General features: G+C 42.1%; 2 protein-coding genes across 2 annotated transcripts in view; one reads left to right on the top strand and one right to left on the bottom strand.

Moving 5' to 3' along the window:
* LOC121591173 overlaps positions 1-16,252 on the top strand; it is a 164,591-nt gene that overhangs the window by 132,671 nt on the left and 15,668 nt on the right.
* Positions 15,208-16,252, bottom strand: part of LOC121588343 — a 1,938-nt gene continuing 893 nt past the window's right edge. The window contains exons 1-2 of the mRNA XM_041906165.1: positions 15,792-16,252; positions 15,208-15,712 (exon numbers count right to left, since the gene is read on the bottom strand). The exon at positions 15,792-16,252 is cut by the window's right edge and continues 893 nt beyond it. Of these exons, the coding sequence (XP_041762099.1) occupies positions 15,698-15,712; positions 15,792-16,252 (476 nt within the window). The 3' untranslated portion in view covers positions 15,208-15,697. The remainder of the gene's footprint in view (positions 15,713-15,791) is intronic.

The raw sequence follows: 16,252 nt of genomic DNA, 5'->3' as shown, positions 1-16,252 counted from the left end.
TAAAAATGAAGACATAGGTACAAGTGGCTACATTACTGGGTTATCTGGGCCGGGAGATCGATCAGTCATTCCAAAGTATTTTAATTAAAGTTGAAAGAGTACGATGGTATAAAATGTTATTCTAAAAGATATTCAGTAATTTGTATACGCACAGTTTCTTCCCATCTTTCAAAATCAGTCAAAACCTTTCGCGGGCCGGATTGAATGTTGCGGTGGGCCGCATTTGGCCCGCGGACCGGACTTTGCCGACCGCTGGGATAGGAGGAATGAGTTTAGCGACCTTCCTTCATTTTTTTGCTACTGCATCAAATGCTAGACGGGGCTTGTAAAACTTCGAGGCGTTTACAAAACCTTTTTTGGCTCGATCAGACGATTGATCGAGTCCGTTGCCAACGCCTTTTAAAGACGAGGAAAAAAGAACTTCCGACACTGACACACCGATCCTTTCTCTTTTAGATCTAAATAGCAATTGTTTATTCATTTCTATAATCAGAGTTTTTATACTATAGGCTTTACGTTCTAACCTGGAAGAATATTTTCCTTCCTTTTCACGCATATGTTCGTGTCGCTAGCCTTTTCCCTTTTCGCCACGCCTACGCATTCTTCTGAGAGGTTTTCTGGTTCTGTTTTGTGTCAAGCGTTATCCTGAAGGAAATGTGATCCCTTTTTTATTGCTTTTTCTGGTGAGAACAAATTGTTGCATTGATTGCAGGCGTTGTGTTTTTTTCCTTTTTGGCGTAACTGTACCTAACACTTGAATTTGGTGGTGCATGTCCCGGATGTATTGCAACATTGACAATACTTGAACTTATTGCTGGAAATGGAATTGTTCTTATTGAGACAAACGGATGTAGAATTTTCCTACGCTTCTCGGAATTGTTCTAGCTTGACACACGTGCATGCTGTAATCTTAAGTTAACTGTTATAGGTTCTAAATGAATTGAAGTAAATGACTGCTAAAAACTGTAGGTCAAAAAAAACCAGATGGCCCTACATGAAGGGTTTAGGATAATAATATGTTTTTCTCCTTGATGGTACGTCTGTTCTCGAGTACGTTTGAACTGTCATATGTTAGTCTGTTTTATGGTTAGAAAGAAATATAAAAAAAATCTGGATTGTCGCGTTCTTAACAGGGCTTAAGTGAAAACTTGTTCTTGTTTACTTTAGCAAAGTGTGGAATGTAGTTTATCTTCCGGTTATGTTCGAGCAGCTTCCCAAGGGTAGCCTTTCGAGAATATCCTTTGCTTAGGTATTCCGCAATAGTTCGGTGATACCATTCTTTTAATTCTACATCCTTTTCCAATTTTCTTTCTTGGGATTTTAATCTTGTTAGGGCTTGGGTAACTATTTGGTAACTGTGGATTGTCTTCCTTCCAAAGTAATCCTATCTCGTATCGGTTTTCTTTATACGCCAAAGTATCCTTCATAATTTCTAGCGCCTGCTGTTCTAATTTTGGCATTGATTTAACTGTCGTTTGATTTAACTCCAAATTATTCAGTTGAGAAAAATTTCTGCATAAGTGATGACATAAATTTTTCATCTTCTTCTTTTTGATCTTTGATTGTAAATAGAGGACTACACTTATTTATATCATTTTGCCAATAATGTTTTCCTCCTCTGAATATTGTCCATACCAGACGAGTCTCCTGAGCTACCGGCTGGTTAGGTTTTCCGGAGCGATATCCAATACTTTGAGTATAATAAGCATGTGGGAGACCTAGCAAAACTGTGGGAATAGCATCATAGTAACTTTCTAAATCGATATTTTTGAAGTGTTTGTACATTTTGCTTAATTTCTTAGCATCTACTGTTTGTCTGGGGAGGTCGAGTTCCTTCACCGAGCGTAGATGTTGAGCATTTTATTATTTGGCCCACGTACCCTCAAAGAAAAAATTTGACTATGTTGTTCGTCTTGTATGTTTCCATTCGTCCACGATAATTTAAGAGGCATATTGGGCCCTGTTAGTTGCAGCTGTTTTCTTACATCATCAACAATAAGACTTGTGGCTGACGGTGGATCCAACAAGGCAAATGTTTTTATTTCCGCACATTCGTGATACAATGTGATCGGTATGATTTGATAGTAAAGCTTTCTGTCATCTTTGTGGAAGTTTAATCTTTGTGGAAGAATGTATGAGGGGGATTGTTCCTCTTTCCTATGGAGCAATGTATTGTGTTTTTGTGAGCAACGTTCCACTCTGCATTGAGCGGGAAGACGGCAGCTAACTGCCTTATGATTTTTGTATTTGCAGCAATTAGAACAAATGCCCTTTTGGGTTAACAGTTTCCATCTCTGCCATACTGGCTTATCTATGAGCTCTTGGCATTGAGTTGTTTCATGAGCCCTTCCACATACCAGACAATTATTGTCTTTAGAATACATCTTGGGCTGTAAGTGGGCATTTAGTTGGTGCCCTCGAAATTTCTGACCATTTTCATTTGCTATCAACACTGCCGTGCTGCCAATAGCCGTACTATGAGGTCGCTTAGAAGCCTCTGATCATTTAAATATTGTGTTCTCTCCAGTAAATTCATATTATCTACCATATTATTCAACGCATTGGAAAACTCTATTATTGATGTTAGATTTTCTATTGAAATGTGCCTGCAAGCTGTGAGATCGTTAAGCAAAGACTTGTAGACGCTTTCGGGATTACCATGAAGTTTTTCTAATCGGTCGATAATTTTCTCAAGATTATCAAGACTTAAATTGAGACCACTGACTGATTTTAATGCATTCCCTTTTTGAGTATCGCTGTAGTCTATTCAGATTCTCCAGCTTTGAAAAATTTCCTTTCTTAGTTGTTTTATGTTTTATTTAACGGCAAAGGCCGTTTTAAATCGAGGCCATAGTTTATAACTACCATCAAATTCAGGAAGTTCCATAAGCGTACTTTTGCCAGCAGAAGAAATAGCAATTAGTGCGCTTACAAGTCTGTTAATATTTTCGGTAAGCGAAATATTTTTCTCGCTTTTTTCGGGATTCAGAGCCTTCGCGCTTAGCAATTGTTTTGTTTTTTGCTTTTTTGGTTCCATTATGATTTGATCTTCAAGAGTCTTCTGCAATCTTTCTATTTCTTCTTCTTGTTGCTTCTGTGATTCTCTATTTCGTTTTTCATTATCTATCTTTTCCTGCAATAATTTTTCTGTTTGAATTAATGCTTCACGCATTTCTTTCCCATCGTTAGCGGCTTCGTTTAATTCCTCTTGTAACCGCTCCAAATCCTTTTTATTGTTACTACTTTGTTCTAATTCTTTCTCTCTTTTTCCTTTAATAATTCGCAAAGTCTTTGTGATTCTTCTAGAGCCTTCTTTATCTCCTTCCTTTCTTCTTCAGATTTCTTACATCTTGAACATACGAAATTCTTTGGGGTACTCTTTACCCCCAAACAACTTAGGTGAAACCACCTGTCGCATTCCGTGCAACTGACCTGTTTCCCCCACTCATCTTTGTTAGTACAAAGTTTACAATGACCGTTTGGATTAGTAATGAATTCCATTGTTACTCACTCAGCGTTTGAGATGCTTGTGTTTGCCGTATCACGGATGTCCGCTTGCTGATGATGCTAGTCGATCTGGTAGGTTCTTCTCTGGTCCGGTTACCGCTGTATAGTCGTCTCTAGCAGGATGCTTCCTTCAGTCACGTTATAGCCGGCCCCGCTCTGCTGCTTGGAATGTCTTCGATCGCTGTCTGCTGCCTGAAGTCGAAGGTGCACTGACCGTTAGCCGCACACTGTTTATTCTGTTTGCCGGCCCTGGCGATGAGTCGCTGCTTGCTGCTTGGAGACGCCGGTGGACTTGCCGCTAGTCGCTCGCTGTTCGTTTTGTTTGTCGGACCTGACGATGAGTCACTGCTTGCTGTCCGTTCCAAACCGAGTAAGCCTCGAGTAATTCGATGTTTTTAATCAGCTATTTCCATTGAAACTTAAGCTGTTTGTTGTTACTTGTTGTTTTTATTTCGTTGTCGCCGACCTTGATGTATAACCACCGAATGGTCACTACGTTGGCGTAGCTTTTTGTTGTTGTTGTCGGTACACTCCGTGCTCTTGGGTTCTCGGGCTTTTTTATGATGTCCCTTATTCTTATGGTGTTTTGGCGGTCGTGCTTAGTTACGCACTTATTTACGGTTCTATTCTACTCCTGGTGTTGATTTTTACTGATTTGCGCACTTTCAATCGCGTTGTTTCGGCGGTCGTGCTGGTTTACGCACCTTATTGCCGATCTATTCCACTCACGGTGGCGATCTTCACTATTTTACGCACTTTCATTTGCGGTTTTTCGGCGGTCGCACTTAGTTGCCGTTCTATTTCACTCACGGTGCTTCGGCGCTTATGCTGGCCTAATCAGGTGCTATTCACTACGAGGAGGTCGTTAGTTTCTCTCTGGAGCCTCCATAATTGCTGTTGGCGGATGTGTTGCTCCGTCGCAGCGCCCAACGCCGGTGCTTTACACCGAGTCGGGTATATTTTTCCTTCGTCGATCGGAGAGTGTTTTCGACTTTTAAGAAACCAGCGATTTTGTGGTTTGTGTTTGAATGCGCTTACTTTATTTAGTTTCTTATCTCTTTTATACTATTCCGTATATAGGTCAGCTAACTGTAACTGTGACTATTTTGATAACAATATTCGTTTTTATTTATACTTTAATGCGACATGTACATATGGTTTATGAATTGCGTAAGGTAACTTCCTCGATTGAACCGTGAGAATGGTTGACTATCTGTTTATATTTGCTACGTTTCTGAAGCGCGCGCTATTGCTTGAGGCGTGTTTTGCTTGATGTGTTTTAACTTGAAGTTTTTTAGTTTGCTACATCCGCTCATACGCTTTTACTTCACAATGAGATCGTACGCAACACTACTACAGCAAGCAAATTTCCGTTCCAGACTTTGCGATAGACAAAACGAACATTGATTGGAAGTTCTTCTTCCCATTCGAAACAAGAGCTCTCCAATTTGCTAACAACCATTTGCTAACAAGTACAGAGTAGCTCGTTGTTGTACTGATAATGCAAAACGTTGAATATTTGCCCAGATTCTGGTCCAGCAGAATTGCTGGTTTGCTTGTGCTACTTTGGTATCTGGTATAGTGATGGGAAAAATGAAGATTTCGTCGGAATCGATTCCGGCTAGCTCCGAAGTTTTCTGGAATCTATTCCGGATAGTTGGTTCGGAATCAGTTTCCGGAATCGGATTTGGGTCCAAAATCAGAACTGGCTTCGAAACTGAGTCGGTTTCGGCATCTTCATAGGAATAGGCGTTTGGGTCCAATGATGCTACGAGTTAATAGCGGCAAAGAATTAAAATTTACTTGTAAAAGATCTATTCTCATGGAGATTCCCGGACTTATTTCGCTTCTTACACTTCTTATTTCAATTCAAAAACTAATTCTCATTCCGGAGCATACTCCATTTCTGGAGTCAAGCCTGATTCCGTTACCGGAGCGAATTGCGATTCCCAGGGCGATTCCGATTCCGGAAACGATTCTGATTCCGGAGCCTACACCAATCCTGGAATCAATTCTGGAGCCGATCCCGGAATTGATTCCGGGAATCGGCTCCGGATTCAACTCCGGAATCGGCTCCGGATTTAACTCCGGAATCGGCTCCTGATTCAATTCCAGAATCGACTCCGCAACTAACTTCGAAATCGGCTCCGGAATCAACCCCGGAATTGGCTACGGTATCGGCTCCGGCATCGGAATCGATTCTATCATCAGAATCGGCTCCGGAAATGATTCCGAACACGGATAGCTCCGATTCTGAGCTCCCACCACTAATCTGGTAGCTTGTCCTCAAGCATGCGACGATGTTTACGTGAAGAGGGGTTTGCAACATATTCAGAGGATAAATATGCCAGTTGTCTTACCACGATTCTCAGGCAGCGATACCAGGTTGGAATGGTGGCCAGATCCGGCGGATTATCAGCTTGGACGATATGAGGCTCGTTGTATTTAAGGGAGCTGCGCTCTTCTCGGCATCGATTTGTCAAGAGGGCATTTCCAGTTATTCCAGGTATATGCAGATTCAGTTCACCTCGTTTCCGAGGTAAAGCCAGTTGCCAAAGAAATCCTCCTATTATGCTAGAGACTCGTGCCGTGTCTAATGCTCGAGCACCACATATTGAACCACGTACCACAGCTTTGGAAGTAGAAACGTATTCATGAGTAGCATTTCTTGCCCATTGTTTAAATTCCTCATGCGATGCAGCCAAACTAGCGAGACAAAGTGCTGGTTCACGACGTCCCAATTGTGTCCCATATCGTCACGGATATTATAAGAAAATAGTACACCGAGCAGGCGCAGTCTTTCCACAGTATGCAGCCACGAGACAGATAATCTTGATGGTGTGGTCAGTCCTATTTCGAGCGCTTTAGTTTTCTGCACGTTGAGACGGGCTCTAGCGACACAGCCAAATGCTTCAAAGAATTCTCGCACACGCTCAGAGATGTCGTCGGCATATGCAATGACCAGGTCATTCTGATCGCAAAAACTACATTCTAAGCTTGTGATGACGGGTTGAAGGTAGAGGATAAAAAAGTGCATGGATAGGGGATCTCCCTGTCGGACGGAACGAAGGAAGAAGGAAAGAAGGAGTGTTACTTTACAAATAAATTTATTTCCGTTAATTTTCAACAACGGCGATTCGAACTTAATGCGCACGCTTAAAAATTTTTCCGGTCTCTCTCGTGTTTGCTTTCTAACTGCTTGCTGCTAATTGCGCCAAACTCGACCTTCTTTGACCCTTTCGCTAAGGTTTGCGACCTTAGCACGAAGCGCTAGTCATCTCACTCTTATCACTGCCTAATCTCCTGATCGTACGCTAGCGCCAATCTGCGCTTGGTGGTGGAATCGCTCCGGTTAATCCGTTCGCTTCAACTCGCTGACAGGTGTTTGTTTACATCATACCGCGTGCCAAAAACGTGTCAACAAGGAGAGAGATTTCCTTTAACATGGATACGGGAGGTGGACCGTTCACCAATTGTTCTCAAAAGTTCCACTAACTTCGAATTGAACCCCGAAGAGAGCATATAATTGAAGAGAAAGTCTGTATTGACGCGATCAAAAGCATCTGAAAGATCGAAGGAGACGAGCTTTACCACACTTTCGTTTCCTCTGCAAATCGGCCACTCTCTCCTTAACGGGAATAACAGTCTGAAAAATGTTACATGGTTTATTGCAACATTTTTGCGCTGTTGAGATCTTCCACCTACCGGTGATTATTGAACTTTCTCTTCTTCGGCCACCACTTCTCCCGCAATCACAACATTTGTGTAGGGCATACGGGAACTCCCTGGCCCAGTGTGGTTCGCCATATAACCAGAAAGAGATTGCTTGTTATCTCGAAATTCTTCTGTTGCTGATTCTGCTGCCCTTGCTGAAATCTACGCACCTGTGTTTGTTTTTTCTGTTGCTGCACTTTACTTGGGCCGGCCTGGTGGTACAGTCGTCAACTCGTACGACGTAAAAACATGCCCGTCATGGGTTCAAGTCCCGAATAGACCGTGCCCCCATACGTAGGACTGACTATCCTGCTATGGTAACAATAAGTCACTGAAAGCCAAGCTCACTTCACTAGTGGGTACAGGCAGGCCTTGACCGACAGCGGTTGTTGTGCCAAAGAAGAAGAAGAAAGTCTTTAAACGTTAGTGTTATGATGCTAAACCACAAAAAAGCAATATTTTTAAAGCTTTTCGGTTGTTTTTTTTATCCGTTGTTTGCTCATATAAAACTTTCGAAAATATAAAGAATGCATATTTAAATAGCTTACGATCCATAATAGCCAAATTAGATCTACAAACGAGCCGAGCGCACGATTAAAAATTTGTTTGTACAAATTTGATAGAAATCATGCCAAAAATGGTTCTCAAATGTGTTGTCATACCTCTAGATTGGATATTATATTATATTGTTGAATTATTGACTAATGACTTAAATCCAGTTTTTATAACTAGTGTCCATCTTTCCCGTAATGCTTGTGTTTACTTAACATCCTCTAGATAACGATTTTTGAAAACGTATGATATAATAATTTGGAATTGAAGTATCGATAAAACCGGCACACGAAGCATAGTGAACCGGGAAAACTCCAAAAACATCCGGGAAAACCCGGGAAAAAACCGAGAAAAAACCAGGAAAAACTTTGCTGAGGAAGCGGACGATGCTAAGAGAGCAAAAAAAGAACCCCCTCTGGCAGCCTGTCAGGTCGTCTGCAGTGCTGGTTGTGGCCCTGAAATGAGCGAGGCAGAGGGGTCGTGGATCGCGGTCGTACGGAAAATCGCTGGAAGTCGAAGGGAAGTGTCATTCCGGATGACACCGGCGCAAAGCAAGTTCCCCTGCATCTACTCAGGAGGCGCTTCCGCTGAGGCGCCCAAAAACCGAAGCCGTACTAGTGCGCCCAGCGAAAATATTACCCATGTGGAAATTCTCCGGAAGCTAAAAGCAGATCCTGAGCTTCATGCTTTCGGTAAGAACGTAATGCGAATTCGAGGAACAAAAAATGGACGCTTGCTTTTCGAACTGGCCAAAGCTATGATGATTGCGGAGTCGATTACGTGAAGGTGGTACATAATTCCATTGGCAGCAATGGGACAGAAAAGACCTAAGGCCAATTGAAACGGTGGAAATTTGATACATCGACGAAGAGACGCAGACCAGCGATGTTGAAAAAAATCTTCGGGATATGTTCACCGAGATGGACGGCGTAACTTTCGAGACCAAGATGACCAAATCCTTCAACGGAATGCAGACTGCTTCAGTGAAGCTGCCCGGTGAGAATACAAATACCGAATAGGATGTGTTTAAAATGTTGGGAGACGGGCCATTTCTCCCGCGATTGCAAAGACCCAGATAGGGCCGACTGCTGTTTGCGGTGCAGTGAGATAGAGCATTTTGCCAAAACATGCGTCAACCCTGCCAGATATTACCTTTGTTCACCGGGTACAAATATGTATTATACCAGCGGCGTTTTCTGTCCAGCGAGCAAGCAGAAATCGACATGGAGATAGTTCAGTTGAACCTGAACCACTGTGAAGAGGTCCAAGACATGCTTGGGCAATTGCTTATAGAGGAGAAGGGAGATATGGCAATACTGTCCGAACCCTATCGCTATCCTAGCGGCGTAAACAATTGGGTTTCTGACTCTATAGGGACCGCTGCTATTTGGGCTTCTGGTAAATTTCCGATCCAACAGATCATTTCAAGGCACGGCGAAGGGTATGTGATTGCAGTCATCAACAAAATAACCTTCTGCAGCTGCTACGCTCCGCCAAGGTGGGATCTAGAGTAATTCGAAGAAATGCTTAAGAGGATTTCAGATGAGATCTACGATGTTAATCCTAACGTCATTTCAGGGGATTTTAACGCTTGGGCTACAGATTGGAAAAGTAGAAGAAGAAACGCCAGAGGAAACGCCGTGTTGGAGCACTTTTCTAGACTGAACTTAGCACTGGTAAATGATGGCTCCTGTCCCACATTTGTAAGGAATAGCAGAACTTCCATTATAGACCTTACGTTCTGTAGTCCAGCATTGGCTTCTTCCATGAACTGGAGGGTAAGCAATGCCTACACCCTCAGCGACCACCGAGTGATACGCTACATGACAGGAAGCAAGTGCCACAGGGTTGCCCAGGGCTCCGGCTTTCCAGCCTGGAAAACACAATGCTTCAACGAAGAACTGTTTATTGAGGCATTGAGGTTTGGTGATTTCTCAAACACCTCGTCAGCATTGAAGCTAGCGTCAGCGATCGCCAACGCCTGTGACACCTCTATGCCACGAAGAAAAGGGGGACCTTACCCACGACGGAGAGCTTACTGGTGGACTACCGAAATAGCCCAGTGCCGAAGCCATTGCATCGAAGCACGCAGAAAGATGAATCGAGCCAAATCCTCGGAACAAAGGGAGGATCTGAGACGTTTGTACATCCTGGCACGATCTAATCTAAAACGGAAGATCAAAGCAAGTAAAAGAAGATGCTTTTTGGCCCTATGCGATGAGGTTGAAAACAACCCGTTTGGTGCTTACCGAACGCTAATGGGTAAGATGGTCGGCCAAGACCTACCTAGGGAAAAGAGTCCAACCGTGCTCAAGTCTATTATCGAAAATTGTTTTCTATCCATGAGCCACAAACTCCACATGATATACCCCGCAATACTGATGTTGGACCCGTGTCAATATCCGCCGATGAACTAAAGAAGGCTGCAGACCGTCTCAAACTGGGGAAAGCATCTGGTTCCGACGGTATTCCCATTGAAGCGATCAAAGCAGCTATCAAAACGTACTTGGAAGTATTTCTATCAGTGTTTTAGAACTGCTTCGATACTGGCTTTTTTCCGATACCCTGGAAGTGACAAAAACTCGTTCTTCTCCCAAAGCCTGGGAAGCCCCCCGGCGACGCGTCAGCACTAAGGCCTTTAGGGTTAATAGACAACTTCGCCAAGGTACTAGAAATCCTAATACTCAACCGATTAGTTGTCTATACGGAAGGCGAACACGGACTGTCAGACAGACAGTTTAGCTTTAGAAAGGGGCGGTCTACTGGTAAGCGATCGCAGCTATTCTAAAGAAAGGACAAAGCTCCTTGCTAAAAAAAGAGGATAAGAAACAGATAATGCGTGATCGTTGCGATTGACGTAAAGAATGCATTTAACAGTGCCAACTGGGAGGCCATACATGCAGCTCTCTTCAAGATGATGGTTCCACCAGGCTGCTGAGAAGCTATTTGGATCACTGTGTGCTTTTATACGGCACAGATCAAGCAATTAAAAAAATGAGCATCTCCGCTGGCGTTCCTCAGGTTTCGATTTTGGATCCAACTCTCTGGAATGTTATATACAACGGAGTTTTGACCCTAGGGCTTCTTCCAGGAGCTGAAGTGATTTGCTGATGATATTGCTCTCACTGTCCTTGGTGAGTGTATAGAAGAGATTGAACTCTTCACATCCGACTCTGTAAGTAGAATCGAATCGTGGATGCAACAAATGAGGTTAGAAATCGCCCATGAAAAGACGGAATTCCTCATCATAAGTAGCCACAAGACAGTGCAGTCAGGTAGCATCCAGGTCGGTGATGAACGTATTGAGTCGATACGTCATTTAAAATATCTTGGTGTGATCATCGATGACCGCTTAAGTTTTCGGAAGCATAGCGAGTACGCCTGTAGCAACGTCATTGAAGCCGCAAACTCATTGATAAAAATAATGCCGAACATTGGAGGGCCGAAGAGCAGCTGCAGGCGACTGCTAGCTGACGTGGCCATCTCACGGTTGCGTTATAACGCTGCGATCTGCGCACATGTTCTGGTGCTAAAGGAAAACCGACAGTTGGTGAACAGAGTGCACCGATTGCTAGCTATGAGAGTTGTTTGTGCCTACAAAACACTATCGCACGTAGCAGTTTGTGTTATCGCAAGCATGGTTCCCATCTGCCTCATACTAGCAGAGGATTCTGAGTGTTGCAGTTTCTCCGGAGTTTCAAACGCGGGATTATCCAGATCCTCAGCAAAGCAGCTCTCTATGAGAAAGTGGCAGTCTGAATGGGATTGTTCAACAAAGGGGCGTACGACACATGCACTGGTCCCGAACATCGCTGCATGGACGAGCAGAAAACACGGCGAAGTTAACTTCTGCATAACTCAGTTCCTCTCCGGCCATGGGTGTTTCCGGAGTTATCTTCACAAGTACCGTCACGCAAGCTCGCCAGACTGCCCAGCGTGTGTGAGCATCGTGGAGTCAGCAGAACACGTGCTTTTTCATTGCCCTCGTTTTGCTGAGGAAAGTCATGAAATCACCGTAAAGTGCGGAACAACAATCAACGGAACAAACCTGACCGAGGTGATGTTAAAGAATGCTGAAACATGGGAAGTCATAGCAAACGGCATGCGATCAATACTGTTGAAGCTGCTGGCCTTATGGAAAGCGGATCAACGACTTGGGCGCTCGTAAATAATGTTGTGCGTATTGTGAAAGTGTTTAGTGTATCTATGCACGAATTGAAGTGAGCCTATAACTCAAGTGAATGCGTACTTTCTGTGCTTTTGTGTGGTATTACGAGTGTCTCCAGGATTCTGTCTCGCGAATGTGGTCCATGTTGCAATAGCGAGGCAAAAACAAAACAAAAAACAAAAACAAGCACTAACATACAGACGCGCCCACACACGAGCACACTCGAACACACACACACACACACACACACACACACACACACACACACACACACACACACACACACACACACACACACACACACACACACACACACACACACACACACACACACACACACACACACACACACACACACACACACACACACACACATAATATATATATATATATATATATATATATATATATATATATATATATATATATATATATATATATATATATATATACATATATATATATATATGTATATATATGTATATATATATATATATATATATATATATATATATATATATATATATATATATATGTAAGGAATGAAAACACGAGGAAACGAATGTACGAGTTCATAGTTCTTTATTTAGACGTGTTAAATACAACAAACCGATCGCGACTGACTACTCCGCACGTGCTCCCGTTTTTATGGCTATCCTATTATCTCCTATCTCGCTCACTCATATCTTCGTTTCTCTTTCTCCTGATGTCCTTTGTCATCGCTCGTTTCGTTCCTCTTACTTTCGTCCTATCTCCTTCTAGAAACTTACATTCGGCCTTTCCTGGCCATCCATTGCCCTCAAGGGATTTCTTCATCACATTCGTCTAGTAGATCATTTTCCACGGCGTAAGACCACAATTTCATGTTATCTGCGCTACTACTGGTTATATTAGGACCTTCACAATTAGCAGCTCTTTTTACTTTGTAACGATCGTTTCGTTTGGTTTCTATTACTTCGTAAGGACCTAGATATTCATTTGCTAGCTTTCTACCTGCTACAAACTGGGTTCGTTTAATAGCTACCAGATCACCTATGTTATATTCTACAGCTTCCTTCCGCGTTTTATCAAAGTTCTGTTTTTGTATTGTTTGAGCTCTTCTAATTTCTTTTTGAATCTGTTCCCTTATTTCTGTTCTATCGTTATCGAAACGTTCGTATAGTTCCTCTTGAATTATCTTTTGTAGTTGTTTTTCATCTCCATTTCGCATTGTTGTACCGAAAAGCGCAAAGAACGGTGTCCGTTTAGTGGTAGCATGAACATTTGAATTAATAGCTCGTTGCACTAATCCTACTGACTTGTACCATCTTGACGGTTCATCTGAACTTAGCTTAGCCAAAGTAGACAACACAATTTTATTAACTATTTCGGCTTGCCCGTTTCCCCTTGGAACACCTGTAGTGTTTATGACATGCTCTATCTGTCGATTTTTTAAATAATCCATAAAATTGTTCGAAGTAAACGCGCTTCCACGATCCGTAATAATCCTTTCAGGGTTACCAAAAATCTCTGACCAACTGTTTAGTTTTAAAATTACCTCCTCGGTACCAGTCGATTTTGTTGGGTAAAGCCAAACAAATTTGGAAAATGCATCTACAACTGTCAAAATATACTTATATTGTTTTGCCGTAGCATCCATTGGTCCTATATGGTCTAAGTGGATTGTTTGTAAAGGACTATTTCCTTTATCGATTTGATTCAACAGACCTTCCTTCTTCCCCAGCTTCCTATTATGCAAAATACATTTCACACAACTTTCTATGACCTGTTTAACCTTGTATTCTAAATGTGGTATGCAATATAACTGCTTTATATTATGCATAGTTTTAGTATTACCAAAATGACCTACATTATGTGCATCTACAATTATCTGCTTCTCCATACTTTTCGGAATAACCAATAAATCAATTCCTTCCACTGTTTTGTAAAGAATGTTTTCCTTCATCTTATATGAACCGTAAGGCCTTTCTTTTAATATTTCCGTAATGGCTTTTAACGAATCATCTTTGAGCTGTTGTTTTTTGATAATTGCCGAAACCTCAGAAATTACCAGAACATTTTCCTCCGGATACCTACTCAAACAATCAACGTGACGCAACCTTTCACCTGGTCTATGTTCTACCTCGTAATCAAAATCTTGCAAAAACATTACCCACTGCGTAACTTCCCTTGGCGTGTCGTCCTTTTTTATGGTTTGCTTGAATGCTATACAGTCAGTAATAATTTTAAATTTAATCCCCAATAGGTAATGGCGCCATTTTTTGACCGCAAGAAAAATTGCCTTTGCTTCTAAAATGTAACTATGTTGATTTGACTCTCCTGGCGTTGTTTTTTTACTCCAAAACAAAATCGGATAAAATTTTCCATCAAATTTTTGCAATAAGACTGCACCAAACCCATACTTCGATGCATCTGTGTGTACTTCTGTTTCTGCATCCCGATCATACAATCTAAGAATCGGTTCCTTGATCAATAACTGTTTTAATTTCTGGAAAGCTTCTATTTCAGTCTGCCTCATGTTAAACTCTACATCTTTCTTTAGCAAATCTGTTAATGGTCGGGCAATAATAGCATAATTTTTTTATAAATTTTCGAAAGAACCCCGTTAGCCCTAAAAAAGCTTGAATAGCTTTAACATTTTTCGGTAGGCTAAAATTCTTAACGGCTCTTATCTTGTCTTCACCTGGTGAAATTGTTCCCTTTTCTACCCGATGCCCCAAAAAGACAATTGACTGTTGCAAAAATTCACATTTCTCCCAGTTTACTTTAAGTCCATACTCCCTTATTTTATCAAAACTAATTCCATTTTATTGAAACATTCCTCTGGAGTTACACCGTGAATGACTATATCGTCCATATACAGATCTAATACATTTTGATTAATTAGTGATTGAAAAATAGTGTTAACAAATCTAATGAAAACTGCGGGAGAATTACAAAAACCAAATGGTGCTCTTTTAAATTCGTACAATCCCGTTTTTGTGGCAAACGCGGTGTATTTTCTACTACTTTCTTCTATTGGAACATGAAAAAATCCGTTTGTTAAATCCATAACTGTAAAATACCTAGCTTTCTGTAATTTTTCTAATACCTCATCAATTACTGGGATTGGAAAACCATCTTTTAATACGATCGAATTTAGTTTCCTATAATCAACGCATAATCGGTACTTGCCGTTCTTTTTCTTGACGATCACCACTCTGCTCGCAAAGTCGGATGACGATTTCTGGATCACTCCTTGCTCCAGCCATTGTTCTATCTGTTGTTCCACGATCTCGTTCTCAGGCGGAGAAAAACGTCTCGGTGATTGACGAAACGGCACCGCCCCTTCGTTGGTGGTGATCCGCATTGTTATCGGCGATTCCTTGGGCGGCTGTTGCTCGTCGTTGACACAATGCTTCTCGATCAACGCACTTATTTGTTCTTCATAAACACTCGGCACTATTATTCTCGGGTCGGTGGAGGTTGAAAACACATCAGCCAAAAAAACGTTGCTTTCTGCTACCTGCTCCTTTTCGTCACTCCGTGGGACTAGTTTTACACCATCTATTGTCACTTCGACGTTAAAAAACTGTAGAGACTCTCTTCCTAACAAAGCGTCATAAACCATCGTTCCATCCGGCACCACGAAAAAAGGAACGTTTTTGTATGATACGGCACACACACACACATCCACAAAAATTCGTCCGATGGCTTTTGTTTGTGTACCGCCAAAACCGTTGAACGTCACGAACGTGTTTTCTAAAGGCGGGGAGCCTATTCTCTGGAATGCTTTATTGGAAATTATATTATAACCACTGCCGCTGTCAAACAAAGCGTGAAGAACACAATCGCCAAATTCAATAATTACCATTGTATCGTTGCTCTCTGTCACCAAATGTGTACCCGCGTTGGTTGTTTGTTTCTTCTCGCATTCACTTGCTTTGTGCCCGTACACACCGCACCCGTAACACTTGACGCCCCTTTTTCGCTCGACACAGCTGGTGGCCACGTGCCCCAGCTGACCACAATTGTAACACTTGGGCTTCCGTGTATTTGGTGTGTCTTTGTGCTGCTTAGACATTTGCTCAACAAAGGGCCGTTTTTTCTTATCCTCTGATTTTGTGTCTGCCCGTTCTCGCAGCGCTATTTTTTTCTTTAGTTGCGAAATTGTTGTTGCTTCGTACAAAATCGCCCTTGTTGTTTCATCGGACGAAAACCCGTCCACGATGAATTCGCAAAGGTCTTCTTCTTCGATATCGATAGACTGCGCGAGTTTTTGCATCGAATAAATGAATTCAAGCGCTGATTCGTCTTTCCTTTTCTTCCGCG

This window comes from Anopheles merus, chromosome X (assembly GCF_017562075.2).
Source record: "Anopheles merus strain MAF chromosome X, AmerM5.1, whole genome shotgun sequence".
NCBI lineage: Eukaryota > Metazoa > Arthropoda > Insecta > Diptera > Culicidae > Anopheles > Anopheles merus.
This window is presented reverse-complemented; position numbering and strand designations above follow the sequence as displayed.